Genomic DNA, 18575 nt, shown 5'->3' with positions numbered 1-18575 from the left:
CAAATCCTGAAGCCTTCACTAACGCAAAACTTCCATTGAAATCAGTACAGACCTCAGGACTGGGTCCGTTCCGCTTGGCAGAAGTTAGCTGGTTTCAAGCAGCAGAGCTGTGAATCTCCAAACTGTAGAACCCAGGAACAACTAATTATAAGGGCTCTTTTGATGCTGATTGTGACGGGTTCCCCCCGGGTTGCCATCTGGAACTGGGGTACCACTGAGCCCGCTGACCCACCCGCCTGGGCTGCCACTCACCCTGTACTGCTGTGACAAGCTGCAAAGCCCTCCAGCCTGCACCTTCACCAGCATTCACACAGGTAGAGACACACCCAGCTGCAATTACACGCAGGCTCTTTAACCACCAGCTTTCCAGGCTAGGACCCCAGAGCAGAACCATCCTGCCCTGGTCAAATCTGGCCAGTGTGTGTGTTTAATACCCGGTCGCCTCTCCCGCAATGTGAAGAGGACCTTGCACACTTGGGGTAACCAAGCAGAGATTTTCACCAAGCACTCTACTCAACGCTCACTGGTTTAGATTATAACAAAACAAGGTTATTACCTGCAAAAGATAGATTTTAAGATTTTATATAAAGGTTAGGTTGCATTTTTGTTTATTTGCTAGGTAATCTGCTTTGATCTGTTTGCTTTCACTTATAATCACTTAAAATCTGTCTTTCATTGTAAATAACATTGTTTTTGCTTTATCTAAACTAGTGAGTTGGAATGAAGTGCATGGGGAAATCATAGCTCGAGGGACAAAGGCTGTTGTATATTCCTTTACTCATTCAGGGAGGGGCAAATTCTATGAGCTTACGCTGTACAGTTATGTGTGCAGGGTAAGATGGTAACATTTTGGGTTTATACTCCAGTGGGTGGTATGAATCTGGGAAGCTGGTGGTTAATTTGGCTGCAGCCTCTCTTTTGTTGGTTCACATGCGGTGGCTGGTTAAAGAGCCTGCATGTCACTGCAGCTGGGTGTGCATCCTGATCTGTGTGTATCCTGGTGTAATGGTAAGACTGGGAGCAGGTCTGCAGTTTTTGACAGCAGCACAGTGTGAGAGGGAGTGCAGACTGGTGGGACAGAGGGCTCAATGAAACCCCAGTTCCAGGTGGCACCCCTGGGGGAACCCGTTACGCTGTCAACAAATGCACCCCAGGGCTAGCTGACACTTGAGTTCTCACTGATTGTTTCTTTTGCTGTTAGTTATTGGAATCTGAATAGAAGATCCAAGCAATGGTAAATGATGCCAGCTGACAATCACACCTTTTTTGCCCCTGTGACCTACATCCTGACCGGTATCCCGGGTACGGAGGAGTCTCATGTCTGGATCGCCATCCCCTTCTGTCTGATGTACGTTACAACACTTCATGGGAACTTTCTCCTACTATTCATCATACTAACAGAACGAAGCCTTCATGAGCCCATGTATCTTTTCCTGCCCATGCTGGCCGCTGCTGATCTGCTGTTATCGACCACCGCAGTACCCAAGATGCTGGCTGTATTCTGGTTTAGAGCGAGGGAAATTTCTTTTGCTGGCTGCCTGACCCAGATGTTCTTCATCCATGCCAGTTTTATTGCAGAGTCGGCCATCCTTCTGGGCATGGCATTTGATCGGTACGTTGCCATCTGCGACCCCCTGAGATACACCACCAGGCTCACCAAGTCTCTGATCGGGAAGATAGGGCTGGCAGTTGTCACAAGAAGTTTCTGTATCATTTTCCCTCTCATCTTTCTGGTGAAGCAGCTGAAGTTCTGCAGAACCAACCTCCTGCCTAACAACTATTGCGACTACATGGGCGTAGCCAGGTTGGCCTGTGATGACATCTCAGTCAATGTCTGGTATGGCTTAGCCGTGGCTATTTTAGCAATCGGTTTGGATGCTGTGCTCATTGCTTTGTCTTGTGGGTTGATCCTCAGGGCTGTCTTCCAGCTACCCTCCAAGGACGCCCGGATCAAGGCTCTCCGCACCTGCGGCTCCCATGTCTGTGTCATACTGATGTTCTACATGCCAGCTTTTTTCTCTTCTTTTGCACACCGATTTGGGCACATAATCCCAGGTTATATTCTCAACCTACTGGCCAACCTCTATGTGCTCATTCCCCCAATGTTAAACCCCATAGTTTATGCGGTGACAACAAAAGAGATCCTGAAACAGGTGATCAATCTATTTTATCGATGCTGCAGCAGAAGCTTTTTGCTAAGCCCAAGGAGGCAACAGAAAATGCTCTGGGACTTGGAAATTAAAGCCAGGTTTTCATTGGAACTGTAGGGGAGTATTTACTATGTACTTACACTGTGTAAGCTCCAAAGCTGCTCTCTCTCGTCAAGAGAATTTGGGTCCAATGAAAGCTATTCCCTCCTCAACTTGTCTCTTTAATATCCTGGAACCAACATGTCTACAACAACAAAGCTCCCTTCCACAAAAGGCAGCCAGACTGAATGAGTCTCTGTTCTAAGATGAAGGGAAACAACAAACCAAGAAAGCACAAATGTAAAATCAGCCTGTGAGAGAGCACGGTGTGTGCATCTCCTCCGTGACAAGCTGCATCTGAGCTGCACTCTTAGTGGCAACAGAAAGCAGCAGCCAAGGGGGCCATGTCCCGGGACAGTGGGAAGTGCCCTGGACTGCACATTGGGAGAGAGGGGCTCGAGGCTTGGTTCTCCCTCCAACCTGCTGTGTCACCGTGGGAGACTTTCTTTCCTCCTCGGTTTCCTCATTGGCAAAGTGAGCACATTTTGGGGCCAGCATGGAAGTCAGGAGCAAGTCTCCTCAGGGAGGCAGCACAGGGATTGCATGGCCCTCCTCTGCACAGCCCAGAACCCGAGCAGGGGTGGCTTTGACTGTGCTCTCATGGGCCTCCTTGACCTGGAGATCCGCCCCAAGAGGACATGGCAAGGGTACCACAAACCCCACACTCCACCCCACAGCAAACATGGTGATTCATAATGTTTAAGGCCAGAAGGAACCACAGTCTGACTGCCTGTATAACACAGGCCCTAGAATTTTACCCATTCACCCCTTTATTGAACCCAGTAATTTATTTTTCATTACAGCACCTTCCACAACGATATGTGAACTCCTAAATCCTTCTCAGGGTCACTGCTTTTTATCCACCTTTCAGTCCATTCGTCCAATCCATATTTCTCTAACTTGGTGGCAAGAATACTGTGGGGGACCATATGAAAAGCTTGCAAAAGTCAAGATATAAATCCACTGCTTTCCCCACATGCACAGAGCCACTTATCTCATCATAGAAGGCAATCAGGTTGGTGAGGCATGACTTGCCCTTGGTGAATCCATGTTGACTGTTCCTGATCATCCTCCTCTCCTCCGAGTGCTTCAAAATGGATTCCTTGAGGATCTGCTCCTTGATTTTGCTGGGGACTGAGGTGAGTCTGATCGGTCTGAAATTCCCCACGTTCTCTTTCTTCCATTTTTTGAAGATGGGCACTATATTTGCCTTTTTCTGATTGTCCGTCACCTCCCCCGATCTCCAGAAATTTTCAAAGATAATGGGCAATGGCTCTGCAATCACATCAGCTAACTCCCTCAGCACCCTTGCATGCATTAGATCTGGACCCATGAACTTGTGTATGTCCAGCTTTTCTAAATAGTCCTCAACCTCTTCTTTCAACACAGAGGGCTGGTCACCTCCTCCCCATGCTGTGTTGCCCAGTGCAGTAGTCTGGGAGCTGACTTTGTCTGTGAAGACCACGACGAAAAAAGCACTGAGTTCTTCAGCTTTTTCCATATCCTCTGTCACTATGCTGCCTCCTCCATTCAGTCTCCCTGACCGTCTTGGCTAACAGCTATTGATGGATTGATCCTCCATGGACTTATCTATTTCTTTTTTGATCCCAGTTATACATGTCTTGTTCTTTTTCGAATGTAGTTGTACTTTTGGCCATCACTACATCCCCTTGCAATGAGTTCCACAGGTTACATCTGCGTTGCATGAATAAATACGTCCTCTTCTTTGTCTTAAATCTGCTGCCTATCAATTTCATCGGGTAACCTCTGGTTTTTGTATATTGTGAGAAAGTAAATAATATTTCTCTATTCAGTTTCTCCACACCAATCATAATTTTATAGACCGCTGTCATATCCCCCTGTAGAGGTCTTTTTTCTAAGCTGAACAGCCCAAGTCTTTTTAGGCCCGGTGGAAACACCCAAGGTGAGGAAGGAGTTTGTGGGGAAGCCAGAGGGCCCTGCACCCGACTCCGCAGTCAGCTGTGACTCTCAGCCAGTGTGGAAAACAAAAGGTTTATTTGTCGAAGGAACAGAGTGTAGAACAGAACTTTTTAGCCCAAAGTCCGCGACTTTCAGCAAATCCACTTTGGGGAGACCGGTCTGGACACCCCAGACTTCCATCTCCCGAGTCCCTCACAGCAGACGCCCAGCTTCCAGCGGCCTAATCTCCGACATGCCCGTTGCTCCTCCTCCTGGTCTGTGTCTCCCTTCCCAGGCAAAGTGCCACCTGGTCGCATACCCCTCCTGGCTTTCAGGTGATGAAGGGCACGGGCCATTCCTTACATGCAGGCAGCTGGAGCCACCTCCCCTGGCCCCGAGGGCCTCAGCAATAGTCACACACCCTTATTCCCACCACCTAGTCATTGGTCAAGCACACAGGGAAACTGAGGCACACACAGTATTCATGCAAAACCGTAAGACTCAAATAGGCTCGCATGTAACATAATAAGGAGGAAAAACCCACTTTGTAACAGGTGTGTAGTCGTGCCGAAGGGCCCTGTAGACCGATGTTCAAGACCTGTGATCCCTGACACACAGACAGTAATGGAGACAGAGTCAAACAGGCCGATGGCAGCCTTCTCTCCTGGCGCCCTTTACTATTGCTGCCAATGAAGTCTGGACCGAGAAGACAAATTCTCTGACTCTGCCCCTCGCTGACACAAGCGATCAGGACAGCCCACCTGACCCGGAATCTCTAGGGGACATCGCCCAGTGATAATCCGAGACGTGTAGGACTGGAAGGGACCTAAACGGCTCATCAAGTCCAGTCCCCTACACTCAAGGCAAACATTTTGCAAAGTGGCTGCTGATTTAAAGATTTTCAGGTTTGGACGCAGGGGCACCAGAACGAGGCGGGCCAAGGTGCATGGCCCCATCACTTACAACAGTTGAAGGGCTGAGAACTCGCAGTGTTTACTAGCCAGAAGGGCAAGCGGGAGGGGGATGGGGTGGAGAGGAGTGAGTGGGGGGCAGAAGATTGGGGAGAAGGGAGGGGGTGGGGTATCAGTGGGAGGGGTGGTGTGAGGGTGGGATTTGAGAGAACAGGTGGGCTGGGGCTTCAGGGGGAGGGGCAGTGCAGGTTTGGGGTGCAGGGGGGGTGGTGCGAGTCTGGGGGATCAGGGAAGGGGTGGTGCAGGGCGGGGCCTCACGAGAAGGGGCCGTGCCAGGGCGGGGGCTCAGGGGAAGGGCTGTTGCAGGATGGGGGATCAGGTGAGGGGTGGTGCGAAGACGGGACATCAGGGGATGGGGCTGTGCCAGGGCAAGGTGCTTAGGGGAAGGGGCGGTGTAGGGTGGGGGCTCAGGGAGGAGGGGAGGGGCAAGTCAAGGCCTTGGGGAAAGGGGAGATGAGGGTGGAGGGGCAGGCTAAAGTTCAGGCACCGGTGCCCCCCACAACACCACACGGACACTTTTTTGGAGCTTCCGCCGCTCCTGTTTGGATGCTGAGCTTGAGTCATCCAGGGTCTGACTGTCCACAGCTGCTGAGCACCCGCCACTCCGGTGGCAGAGAGTGGGCGACACACTATGCCCTGGTGACTTACCTTCCACTCAAGTCCAGAGAGCCACTGTCAATATCAATATCTGTTATTCCTTAACTATTACCTGGACATGCCTTTTGCAATGGTTATGAAGCTTGAGACTTTACAAGGTTTCTGCACAGCCCTCACGTGCTTCTCTTTATGGGTAAATATTGCATAAGACTGGTTTGTGGTGTCGTGTGTTTGTCAGGCCTGAGATGAGAGCTGTTTGAAAGAACAGGGAACTCTTTGCGAGGGGAGGAAAGGGTTAATTCTCTGCTGCTCTTCACCACCTGAGCCTACCACAGAGGCCAGGTCCCTGGGGATCTGGGCTGGCTCTGAGCCCCGCTCTGGGATTCACAGGGCAGCAGTATAAATATCCCTGTAGCTCAGCCCTGGTCAGTGTGGATTCCCTGCCGCCTCCTGACTGGGTCACAGACGGAGATTCCTCCTCCCCAGCTGGTGCCGGAGCCTGGTGAGTCCTTTGCATGGAAGGAATCAGTGAAGGGGCAAATGGAAACACATGAAAGCTATGAAATGTTTGAGCTGGGGTTAGGTACAATGCGGGGGAAACCTCTGACTGCAGGGGCAGGATGGGAGCCGGGGCACGGAGATAACGCTGCTGTGACTGCGCTCAGGTTCAGTGTTAGGAAGAGGTCACCGGGTTACCCTGATCCACTCCCACGGAAGTCACTGGGGGTCCTGCTGTTGAACTCAGTGGGCTCTGGACTGGGCCGTTCTTGGTTATGTGACTGTGCAGAGTAAACCTCATTGAAAACCTACTCAGGCCCTGTATTATTCTGCACCCCAAATCCTGAAGCCTTCACTAACGCAAAACTTCCATTGAAATCAGTACAGACCTCAGGACTGGGTCCGTTCCGATTGGCAGAAGTTAGCTGGTTTCAAGCAGCAGAGCTGTGAATCTCCAAACTGTAGAACCCAGGAACAACTAATTATAAGGGCTCTTTTGATGCTGATTGTGACGGGTTCCCCCCGGGTTGCCATCTGGAACTGGGGTACCACTGAGCCCGCTGACCCACCCGCCTGGGCTGCCACTCACCCTGTACTGCTGTGACAAGCTGCAAAGCCCTCCAGCCTGCACCTTCACCAGCATTCACACAGGTAGAGACACACCCAGCTGCAATTACACGCAGGCTCTTTAACCACCAGCTTTCCAGGCTAGGACCCCAGAGCAGAACCATCCTGCCCTGGTCAAATCTGGCCAGTGTGTGTGTTTAATACCCGGTCGCCTCTCCCGCAATGTGAAGAGGACCTTGCACACTTGGGGTAACCAAGCAGAGATTTTCACCAAGCACTCTACTCAACGCTCACTGGTTTAGATTATAACAAAACAAGGTTATTACCTGCAAAAGATAGATTTTAAGATTTTATATAAAGGTTAGGTTGCATTTTTGTTTATTTGCTAGGTAATCTGCTTTGATCTGTTTGCTTTCACTTATAATCACTTAAAATCTGTCTTTCATTGTAAATAACATTGTTTTTGCTTTATCTAAACTAGTGAGTTGGAATGAAGTGCATGGGGAAATCATAGCTCGAGGGACAAAGGCTGTTGTATATTCCTTTACTCATTCAGGGAGGGGCAAATTCTATGAGCTTACGCTGTACAGTTATGTGTGCAGGGTAAGATGGTAACATTTTGGGTTTATACTCCAGTGGGTGGTATGAATCTGGGAAGCTGGTGGTTAATTTGGCTGCAGCCTCTCTTTTGTTGGTTCACATGCGGTGGCTGGTTAAAGAGCCTGCATGTCACTGCAGCTGGGTGTGCATCTTGATCTGTGTGTATCCTGGTGTAATGGTAAGACTGGGAGCAGGTCTGCAGTTTTTGACAGCAGCACAGTGTGAGAGGGAGTGCAGACTGGTGGGACAGAGGGCTCAATGAAACCCCAGTTCCAGGTGGCACCCCTGGGGGAACCCGTTACGCTGTCAACAAATGCACCCCAGGGCTAGCTGACACTTGAGTTCTCACTGATTGTTTCTTTTGCTGTTAGTTATTGGAATCTGAATAGAAGATCCAAGCAATGGTAAATGATGCCAGCTGACAATCACACCTTTTTTGCCCCTGTGACCTACATCCTGACCGGTATCCCGGGTACGGAGGAGTCTCATGTCTGGATCGCCATCCCCTTCTGTCTGATGTACGTTACAACACTTCATGGGAACTTTCTCCTACTATTCATCATACTAACAGAACGAAGCCTTCATGAGCCCATGTATCTTTTCCTGCCCATGCTGGCCGCTGCTGATCTGCTGTTATCGACCACCGCAGTACCCAAGATGCTGGCTGTATTCTGGTTTAGAGCGAGGGAAATTTCTTTTGCTGGCTGCCTGACCCAGATGTTCTTCATCCATGCCAGTTTTATTGCAGAGTCGGCCATCCTTCTGGGCATGGCATTTGATCGGTACGTTGCCATCTGCGACCCCCTGAGATACACCACCAGGCTCACCAAGTCTCTGATCGGGAAGATAGGGCTGGCAGTTGTCACAAGAAGTTTCTGTATCATTTTCCCTCTCATCTTTCTGGTGAAGCAGCTGAAGTTCTGCAGAACCAACCTCCTGCCTAACAACTATTGCGACTACATGGGCGTAGCCAGGTTGGCCTGTGATGACATCTCAGTCAATGTCTGGTATGGCTTAGCCGTGGCTATTTTAGCAATCGGTTTGGATGCTGTGCTCATTGCTTTGTCTTATGGGTTGATCCTCAGGGCTGTCTTCCAGCTACCCTCCAAGGACGCCCGGATCAAGGCTCTCCGCACCTGCGGCTCCCATGTCTGTGTCATACTGATGTTCTACATGCCAGCTTTTTTCTCTTCTTTTGCACACCGATTTGGGCACATAATCCCAGGTTATATTCTCAACCTACTGGCCAACCTCTATGTGCTCATTCCCCCAATGTTAAACCCCATAGTTTATGCGGTGACAACAAAAGAGATCCTGAAACAGGTGATCAATCTATTTTATCGATGCTGCAGCAGAAGCTTTTTGCTAAGCCCAAGGAGGCAACAGAAAATGCTCTGGGACTTGGAAATTAAAGCCAGGTTTTCATTGGAACTGTAGGGGAGTATTTACTATGTACTTACACTGTGTAACCTCGAAAGCTGGTCTCTCTCGTCAAGAGAATTTGGGTCCAATGAAAGCTATTCCCTCCTCAACTTGTCTCTTTAATATCCTGGAACCAACATGTCTACAACAACAAAGCTCCCTTCCACAAAAGGCAGCCAGACTGAATGAGTCTCTGTTCTAAGATGAAGGGAAACAACAAACCAAGAAAGCACAAATGTAAAATCAGCCTGTGAGAGAGCACGGTGTGTGCATCTCCTCCGTGACAAGCTGCATCTGAGCTGCACTCTTAGTGGCAACAGAAAGCAGCAGCCAAGGGGGCCATGTCCCGGGACAGTGGGAAGTGCCCTGGACTGCACATTGGGAGAGAGGGGCTCGAGGCTTGGTTCTCCCTCCAACCTGCTGTGTCACCGTGGGAGACTTTCTTTCCTCCTCGGTTTCCTCATTGGCAAAGTGAGCACATTTTGGGGCCAGCATGGAAGTCAGGAGCAAGTCTCCTCAGGGAGGCAGCACAGGGATTGCATGGCCCTCCTCTGCACAGCCCAGAACCCGAGCAGGGGTGGCTTTGACTGTGCTCTCATGGGCCTCCTTGACCTGGAGATCCGCCCCAAGAGGACATGGCAAGGGTACCACACACCCCACACTCCACCCCACAGCAAACATGGTGATTCATAATGTTTAAGGCCAGAAGGAACCACAGTCTGACTGCCTGTATAACACAGGCCCTAGAATTTTACCCATTCACCCCTTTATTGAACCCAGTAATTTATTTTTCATTACAGCACCTTCCACAACGATATGTGAACTCCTAAATCCTTCTCAGGGTCACTGCTTTTTATCCACCTTTCAGTCCATTCGTCCAATCCATATTTCTCTAACTTGGTGGCAAGAATACTGTGGGGGACCATATGAAAAGCTTGCAAAAGTCAAGATATAAATCCACTGCTTTCCCCACATGCACAGAGCCACTTATCTCATCATAGAAGGCAATCAGGTTGGTGAGGCATGACTTGCCCTTGGTGAATCCATGTTGACTGTTCCTGATCATCCTCCTCTCCTCCGAGTGCTTCAAAATGGATTCCTTGAGGATCTGCTCCTTGATTTTGCTGGGGACTGAGGTGAGTCTGATCGGTCTGAAATTCCCCACGTTCTCTTTCTTCCATTTTTTGAAGATGGGCACTATATTTGCCTTTTTCTGATTGTCCGTCACCTCCCCCGATCTCCAGAAATTTTCAAAGATAATGGGCAATGGCTCTGCAATCACATCAGCTAACTCCCTCAGCACCCTTGCATGCATTAGATCTGGACCCATGAACTTGTGTATGTCCAGCTTTTCTAAATAGTCCTCAACCTCTTCTTTCAACACAGAGGGCTGGTCACCTCCTCCCCATGCTGTGTTGCCCAGTGCAGTAGTCTGGGAGCTGACTTTGTCTGTGAAGACCACGACGAAAAAAGCACTGAGTTCTTCAGCTTTTTCCATATCCTCTGTCACTATGCTGCCTCCTCCATTCAGTCTCCCTGACCGTCTTGGCTAACAGCTATTGATGGATTGATCCTCCATGGACTTATCTATTTCTTTTTTGATCCCAGTTATACATGTCTTGTTCTTTTTCGAATGTAGTTGTACTTTTGGCCATCACTACATCCCCTTGCAATGAGTTCCACAGGTTACATCTGCGTTGCATGAATAAATACGTCCTCTTCTTTGTCTTAAATCTGCTGCCTATCAATTTCATCGGGTAACCTCTGGTTTTTGTATATTGTGAGAAAGTAAATAATATTTCTCTATTCAGTTTCTCCACACCAATCATAATTTTATAGACCGCTGTCATATCCCCCTGTAGAGGTCTTTTTTCTAAGCTGAACAGCCCAAGTCTTTTTAGGCCCGGTGGAAACACCCAAGGTGAGGAAGGAGTTTGTGGGGAAGCCAGAGGGCCCTGCACCCGACTCCGCAGTCAGCTGTGACTCTCAGCCAGTGTGGAAAACAAAAGGTTTATTTGTCGAAGGAACAGAGTGTAGAACAGAACTTGTTAGCCCAAAGTCCGCGACTTTCAGCAAATCCACTTTGGGGAGACCGGTCTGGACACCCCAGACTTCCATCTCCCGAGTCCCTCACAGCAGACGCCCAGCTTCCAGCGGCCTAATCTCCGACATGCCCGTTGCTCCTCCTCCTGGTCTGTGTCTCCCTTCCCAGGCAAAGTGCCACCTGGTCGCATACCCCTCCTGGCTTTCAGGTGATGAAGGGCACGGGCCATTCCTTACATGCAGGCAGCTGGAGCCACCTCCCCTGGCCCCGAGGGCCTCAGCAATAGTCACACACCCTTATTCCCACCACCTAGTCATTGGTCAAGCACACAGGGAAACTGAGGCACACACAGTATTCATGCAAAACCGTAAGACTCAAATAGGCTCGCATGTAACATAATAAGGAGGAAAAACCCACTTTGTAACAGGTGTGTAGTCGTGCCGAAGGGCCCTGTAGACCGATGTTCAAGACCTGTGATCCCTGACACACAGACAGTAATGGAGACAGAGTCAAACAGGCCGATGGCAGCCTTCTCTCCTGGCGCCCTTTACTATTGCTGCCAATGAAGTCTGGACCGAGAAGACAAATTCTCTGACTCTGCCCCTCGCTGACACAAGCGATCAGGACAGCCCACCTGACCCAGAATCTCTAGGGGACATCGCCCAGTGATAATCCGAGACGTGTAGGACTGGAAGGGACCTAAACGGCTCATCAAGTCCAGTCCCCTACACTCAAGGCAAACATTTTGCAAAGTGGCTGCTGATTTAAAGATTTTCAGGTTTGGACGCAGGGGCACCAGAACGAGGCGGGCCAAGGTGCATGGCCCCATCACTTACAACAGTTGAAGGGCTGAGAACTCGCAGTGTTTACTAGCCAGAAGGGCAAGCGAGAGGGGGATGGGGTGGAGAGGAGTGAGTGGGGGGCAGAAGATTGGGGAGAAGGGAGGGGGTGGGGTATCAGTGGGAGGGGTGGTGTGAGGGTGGGATTTGAGAGAACAGGTGGGCTGGGGCTTCAGGGGGAGGGGCAGTGCAGGTTTGGGGTGCAGGGGGGGTGGTGCGAGTCTGGGGGATCAGGGAAGGGGTGGTGCAGGGCGGGGCCTCACGAGAAGGGGCCGTGCCAGGGCGGGGGCTCAGGGGAAGGGCTGTTGCAGGATGGGGGATCAGGTGAGGGGTGGTGCGAAGACGGGACATCAGGGGATGGGGCTGTGCCAGGGCAAGGTGCTTAGGGGAAGGGGCGGTGTAGGGTGGGGGCTCAGGGAGGAGGGGAGGGGCAAGTCAAGGCCTTGGGGAAAGGGGAGATGAGGGTGGAGGGGCAGGCCAAAGTTCAGGCACCGGTGCCCCCCACAACACCACACGGACACTTTTTTGGAGCTTCCGCCGCTCCTGTTTGGATGCTGAGCTTGAGTCATCCAGGGTCTGACTGTCCACAGCTGCTGAGCACCCGCCACTCCGGTGGCAGAGAGTGGGCGACACACTATGCCCTGGTGACTTACCTTCCACTCAAGTCCAGAGAGCCACTGTCAATATCAATATCTGTTATTCCTTAACTATTACCTGGACATGCCTTTTGCAATGGTTATGAAGCTTGAGACTTTACAAGGTTTCTGCACAGCCCTCACGTGCTTCTCTTTATGGGTAAATATTGCATAAGACTGGTTTGTGGTGTCGTGTGTTTGTCAGGCCTGAGATGAGAGCTGTTTGAAAGAACAGGGAACTCTTTGCGAGGGGAGGAAAGGGTTAATTCTCTGCTGCTCTTCACCACCTGAGCCTACCACAGAGGCCAGGTCCCTGGGGATCTGGGCTGGCTCTGAGTCCCCCTTTGGGATTCACAGGGCAGCAGTATAAATATCCCTGTAGCTCAGCCCTGGTCAGTGTGGATTCCCTGCCGCCTCCTGACTGGGTCACAGACGGAGATTCCTCCTCCCCAGCTGGTGCCGGAGCCTGGTGAGTCCTTTGCATGGAAAGAATCAGTGAAGGGGCAAATGGAAACACATGAAAGCTATGAAATGTTTGAGCTGGGGTTAGATACAATGCGGGGGGAACCTCTGACTGCAGGGGCAGGATGGGAGCCGGGGCACGGAGATAACGCTGCTGTGACTGCGCTGAGGTTCAGTGTTAGGAAGAGGTCACCGGGTTACCCTGATCCACTCCCACGGAAGTCACTGGGGGTCCTGCTGTTGAACTCAGTGGGCTCTGGACTGGGCCGTTCTTGGTTATGTGACTGTGCATAGTAAACCTCATTGAAAACCTACTCAGGCCCTGTATTATTCTGCACCCCAAATCCTGAAGCCTTCACTAACGCAAAACTTCCATTGAAATCAGTATAGACCTCAGGACTGGGTCCGTTCCGCTTGGCAGAAGTTAGCTGGTTTCAAGCAGCAGAGCTGTGAATCTCCAAACTGTAGAACCCAGGAACAACTAATTATAAGGGCTCTTTTGATGCTGATTGTGACGGGTTCTCCCCCGGGTTGCCATCTGGACCTGGGGTACCACTGAGCCCGCTGACCCACCCACCTGGGCTGCCACTCACCCTGTACTGCTGTGACAAGCTGCAAAGCCCTCCAGCCTGCACCTTCACCAGCATTCACACAGGTAGAGACACACCCAGCTGCAATTACACGCAGGCTCTTTAACCACCAGCTTTCCAGGCTAGGACCCCAGAGCAGAACCATCCTGCCCTGGTCAAATCTGGCCAGTGTGTGTGTTTAATACCCGGTCGCCTCTCCCTCAATGTGAAGAGGACCTTGCACACTTGGGGTAACCAAGCAGAGATTTTCACCAAGCACTCTACTCAACGCTCACTGGTTTAGATTATGACAAAACAAGTTTATTAACTGCAAAAGATAGATTATAAGATTTTATATAAAGGTTAGGTTGCATTTTTGTTTATTTGCTAGGTAATCTGCTTTGATCTGTTTGCTTTCACTTATAATCACTTAAAATCTGTCTTTCATCGTTAATAACATTGTTTTTGCTTTATCTAAACTAGTGAGTTGGAATGAAGTGCATGGGGAAATCATAGCTCGAGGGACAAAGGCTGTTGTATATTCCTTTACTCATTCAGGGAGGGGCAAATTCTATGAGCTTACGCTGTACAGTTATGTGTGCAGGGTAAGATGGTAACATTTTGGGTTTATACTCCAGTGGGTGGTATGAATCTGGGAAGCTGGTGGTTAATTTGGCTGCAGCCTCTCTTTTGTTGGTTCACATGCGGTGGCTGGTTAAAGAGCCTGCATGTCACTGCAGCTGGGTGTGCATCCTGATCTGTGTGTATCCTGGTGTAATGGTAAGACTGGGAGCAGGTCTGCAGTTTTTGACAGCAGCACAGTGTGAGAGGGAGTGCAGACTGGTGGGACAGAGGGCTCAATGAAACCCCAGTTCCAGGTGGCACCCCTGGGGGAACCCGTTACGCTGTCAACAAATGCACCCCAGGGCTAGCTGACACTTGAGTTCTCACTGATTGTTTCTTTTGCTGTTAGTTATTGGAAACTGAATAGAAGATCCAAGCAATGGTAAATGATGCCAGCTGACAATCACACCTTTTTTGCCCCTGTGACTTACATCCTGACCGGTATCCCGGGTACGGAGGAGTCTCATGTCTGGATCGCCATCCCCTTCTGTCTGATGTATGTTACAACACTTTGTGGGAACTCTCTCCTACTATTCATCATACTAACAGAACGAAGCCTCCATGAGCCCATGTATCTATTCGTCTCCATGCTGGCCGCTGCTGATCTGCTGTTATCTACCACTGCAGTGCCCAAGATGCTGGCTGTATTCTGGTTTAGAGCGGGGGAAATTTCTTTTGCTGCCTGCCTGACCCAGATGTTCTTCATCCATGTCAGTTTTATTGCTGAGTCAGCCATCCTGCTGGCCATGGCGTTTGATCGGTACGTTGCCATCTGTGACCCCCTCAGATACACTGCTGTGCTAACCAAGTCTCTGATCGGGAAGATAGGGCTGGCAATTGTCACAAGAAGTTTCTGTATCATTTTCCCTCTCATCTTTCTGGTGAAGCAGCTGAAGTTCTGCAGAAGCAACCTCCTGCCTCACACCTATTGTGAGCACATGGGTGTAGCCCGGCTGGCCTGTGACGATGTCACAGTCAACATCTGGTATGGCGTAGCCATGGCTATATTAGCAATCGGTTTGGATGCTGTGCTCATTGCTGTATCTTATGGGCTGATCCTCAAAGCCGTCTTCCGGCTCCCCTCCAAGGATGCCCGGCTCAAGGCTCTCCGCACCTGCGGCTCCCATGTCTGTGTCATACTGATGTTCTACACGCCGGCCTTTTTCTCCTTTTTTGCACACCGATTTGGGCACATCATCCCAGGTTATATTCTCATCCTGCTGGCCAACCTCTACGTGCTCATTCCCCCCATGTTAAACCCCATCGTTTATGCGGTGACAACGAAAAAGGTTCTGAAACGGGTGATCAATGTGTGTCGTCAGTGTGCTGTAGGAGCTTCCTGCTGAGCTAAAGCAGGCAACAGAAATTACACTGGGACTCGGAAATTAAAGCCAGGTTTTCATTGGAACGACAGGGGTGTATTTACTATGTACTTACACTGTGTGAGGTCGAAAGCTGGTCTCTCTTGCCAACAGAATTTGGGTCCAATGAAAGATATCTCCACTCCCACTTTGTCTCTCTAATATCCTGGGACTGACAGGGCTACAACAGCACCGATCACTTCCACAAAAGGCAGCCAGACTGAATGAGTCTCTGTTCTAAGATGAAGGGAAACAACAAACCAAGAAAGCACAAATGTAAAATCAGCCTGTGAGAGAGCACGGTGTGTGCATCTCCTCCGTGACAAGCTGCATCTGAGCTGCACTCTTAGTGGCAACAGAAAGCAGCAGCCAAGGGGGCCAGGCCATACAGCCATGGGAAGTGCACTGTGCTGCACATTGGGACACAGGGGCTCTAGTGTTCATTCTGCCACTGACCTGCTGTGTCACCTTGGAGAGTTTCTTTCCTCCTTCGTTTCCTCATTGGCAAAGTGAGCACACTTTGGGGCCTGCATGGAAGTCAGGAGCAAGTCTCCTCTACTCAGGGAGACAGTGCAGTGATTATATGGGCCTCCTGCACACAGCCCAGAACCTGAGCAGGGGTGGCTTTGAGTGTGCCATCGTGGGCCTCCTTGACCTGGAGATCCACCCTAATAGGAAATGGCTAGGGCAGCACAAACCCCACACACCATCCCAGGGCAAACATGGTGATTCAGTGTTTAAGCAGGCCCTAGAATTTCAGCCAGTGACCTCTGTATTCAGCCCAATAACTTGTGTTTGGCTAAGGCACTCTCCACAAAGATATGCAATCTCCTGAATCCTTCTCAGGGTCACTGGTTTGCCGGCCTCCGTCCCCCATTCCGTAGCCAAGGACCTTGTGTTTGGTACCTTACGGCACATTTTGCATGGATGGGCCCTACTTACCCAGGCTGATCTCACTCTCTTCCCTACATAGGTGGCTTCATGGGGCTGACCGAGAGGGAGAGAGGTCAGGGGGTGCTGTGGCCAGGTGCAGTGGGTGAGGGACTCATCTGCACGTGCTCTCTGGTCCACCGAACGTGGGAGAGAGAGACAAAAATCTTGTGTGTGGTTAGCTGTGCCTTACCCCCTGCTAGTGGGATGTTTTGCCACTGAGGATAATGTGATGACTTCTCCTGGGGATTAGAGGCTTGTGTAACCATCTGCTAATGCACAAAAATGCTGCGGGAAAGTTTTTCTACTTTTATTCCCACCTTCCATTCCTGGAGCTGTGCAGTAGAAATGTCTCATAAGAACATAAAAATGGCATATACTGTGTCAGACCAATGGTCCATCTCGCCCAGTGTCCTGCCTTCTGACAGTGACCAATGCCAGGTGCTTCAGGGGAGTGAGCAGAACAGGAAAATCATCAAGTGATCCATGCCCTGTCATCCCATCCCGGCTTCTGGCAGTCAGAGTTTTTGGGACACCAGCAGCATGGGGTTGAATCCTTGACCATCGTGGCTAATAGCCATTGATGGACCTATCCTCCTTAAACTTATGTAAGTCCTTTTCAATCCTTTTCCATCACAACATCCCCTGGCAATGAGTTCCACAGGTTAGCTCTGTGTTCCATAAAAAAAGAAAAAACTTTCTCTTTTTTGTATTAAATCTGCTGCCCTGGTTTGTGCAGTGTGTGAAAAAGTAAATCACATTTCTCTATTCACTTTCTCCACACCTTGGTTGTCTCTTTTCCAAGCTGAACAGTCCAAGTTTCTTTAGTCTCTCTTCATACGGAAGCTGTTCCATCCCCTTAATCATCTTTGTTGGCCTTCTCTGAACCTTTTCAAGTTACACTATATCCTTTTTGAGATGGGGCTACCAGAACTGGACATACTATTGAAGGTGTGAGCGTACCATGGATTTATATTGCGGCAGTATGATATTTTCTATCCATTCCCTAATGGTTCTTAACCATCCATTAGCCTTTTTAACCGCTCCTATGCCTAGACCAGAATTTTTCAAAGAACTACTCATGTTGACTCCATGATCTCTTTGTTGGTAGTATCAGCTAATTTAGACCCCATCCTTATATATGTGTAGTTAGGATTATTTATTCCAGTGTGCACCATTTTGCACTTATCAGTGCTGAATTTCATCGGCTGTTTCGTAGCCCAGTCATCCAGTTTTGTGAGATCCCTCTGTAACTGTTCACAGTCTGCTTTGGACTTAACTAGCTTGAATAATTTTGTATCCCCTGCTACCTTTGCCACTTCAGTTTTCTGGATCATTAAGGAATGTGTTGAACAACACTGATCTCAGGACAGATCCTTGGGGCACCCCAGCATTTACTTCACTCCGTTGTGAAAATGGAACATTTCCCCCCCCTTTGTTTCCTATATTTTAATCAGTAACTGAACCACATGGGGGCCTTCCGTCTTATCCCATGACAGCTTATTTTTCTAAACAGCCTTTGGTGAGGGACCTTGTCAAAGGCTTTCGGAAAGTCCAAGTGCACTATAGCCACTGGACCACCCTGCTCCGCATTCTTGTTGATGCCCTAAAGAATTCTCTTAGCTTGGTGAGGCATGATTTCCCTTGACAAAATCAGTGTTAACTCTTCTCCACATATTGTGTTTATCTTGTAAACCACTGGAGATATTTGCTGCTAGCCGTCGCAGATGTGCCATAGGCCACTAGAGGCTGTTTCATTATCCCATCCCATCCATCAACTCATCCAGCTCACTTTGTGATGAGGAAATTTCTGGGAGGCAGAGTGGGCCTGAGGGGGGCTGATACCTCAGGATGGGGGATCACAGCTGGGGGCTGCCACCTCTGCGAGGGCGGAGCCAGGCTGCGGAGCGGAGGCAGGGCAGGAGCAGGTTTGCACCTCAATGAACTTGAAGTTCACAACCTGTTTAATTTTCCCCATTTTTCCTGCAGCTTTTGGTCGGGGGTTGGGGGCCCTCTGGCTTGGGAAGGAAAGAGGCAGGCAGAGAGTTTGTTACAGATCCCGTTACACACTGGCTCTAAGTTAGTTACCTCTTGTTCCCTCTGTACCTCACTAAAGGACAAGAGAAAATGGATCTTTCCTTCCTCCCTAGGCCAGTCCTGTAACCCCTGGGTAAAGGGTCTGCGTGGCAGGGAGATATAGATCCTGGATGACATCCACACAGGCTGTGAATTGGGACTGGGACTCAGGAGATCTGGGTTCTATCCCTACACTCTACCAACAGGCTGC

The 18575-nt window shown here is 49.9% G+C and overlaps 1 protein-coding gene and 2 pseudogenes across 1 annotated transcript; all 3 read left to right on the top strand.

Annotated features, from left to right (window-relative positions):
* Nucleotides 1–1238: 1238 nt before the first annotated feature.
* On the top strand, nucleotides 1239–2199 carry LOC144278167 (olfactory receptor 52B2-like; annotated as a pseudogene).
* Nucleotides 2200–7810: 5611 nt separating this feature from the next.
* On the top strand, nucleotides 7811–8771 carry LOC144278156 (olfactory receptor 52B2-like; annotated as a pseudogene).
* Nucleotides 8772–14383: 5612 nt separating this feature from the next.
* On the top strand, nucleotides 14384–15343 carry LOC144259561 (olfactory receptor 52B2-like). Its single transcript, XM_077807846.1, has one exon. The coding sequence runs from the start codon at nucleotides 14384–14386 to the stop codon at nucleotides 15341–15343; it is 960 nt and encodes a 319-aa protein (XP_077663972.1).
* Nucleotides 15344–18575: the final 3232 nt, after the last annotated feature.

This window comes from Eretmochelys imbricata, chromosome 1 (genome assembly GCF_965152235.1).
Source record: "Eretmochelys imbricata isolate rEreImb1 chromosome 1, rEreImb1.hap1, whole genome shotgun sequence".
Lineage (NCBI taxonomy): Eukaryota > Metazoa > Chordata > Testudines > Cheloniidae > Eretmochelys > Eretmochelys imbricata.
This window is presented reverse-complemented; position numbering and strand designations above follow the sequence as displayed.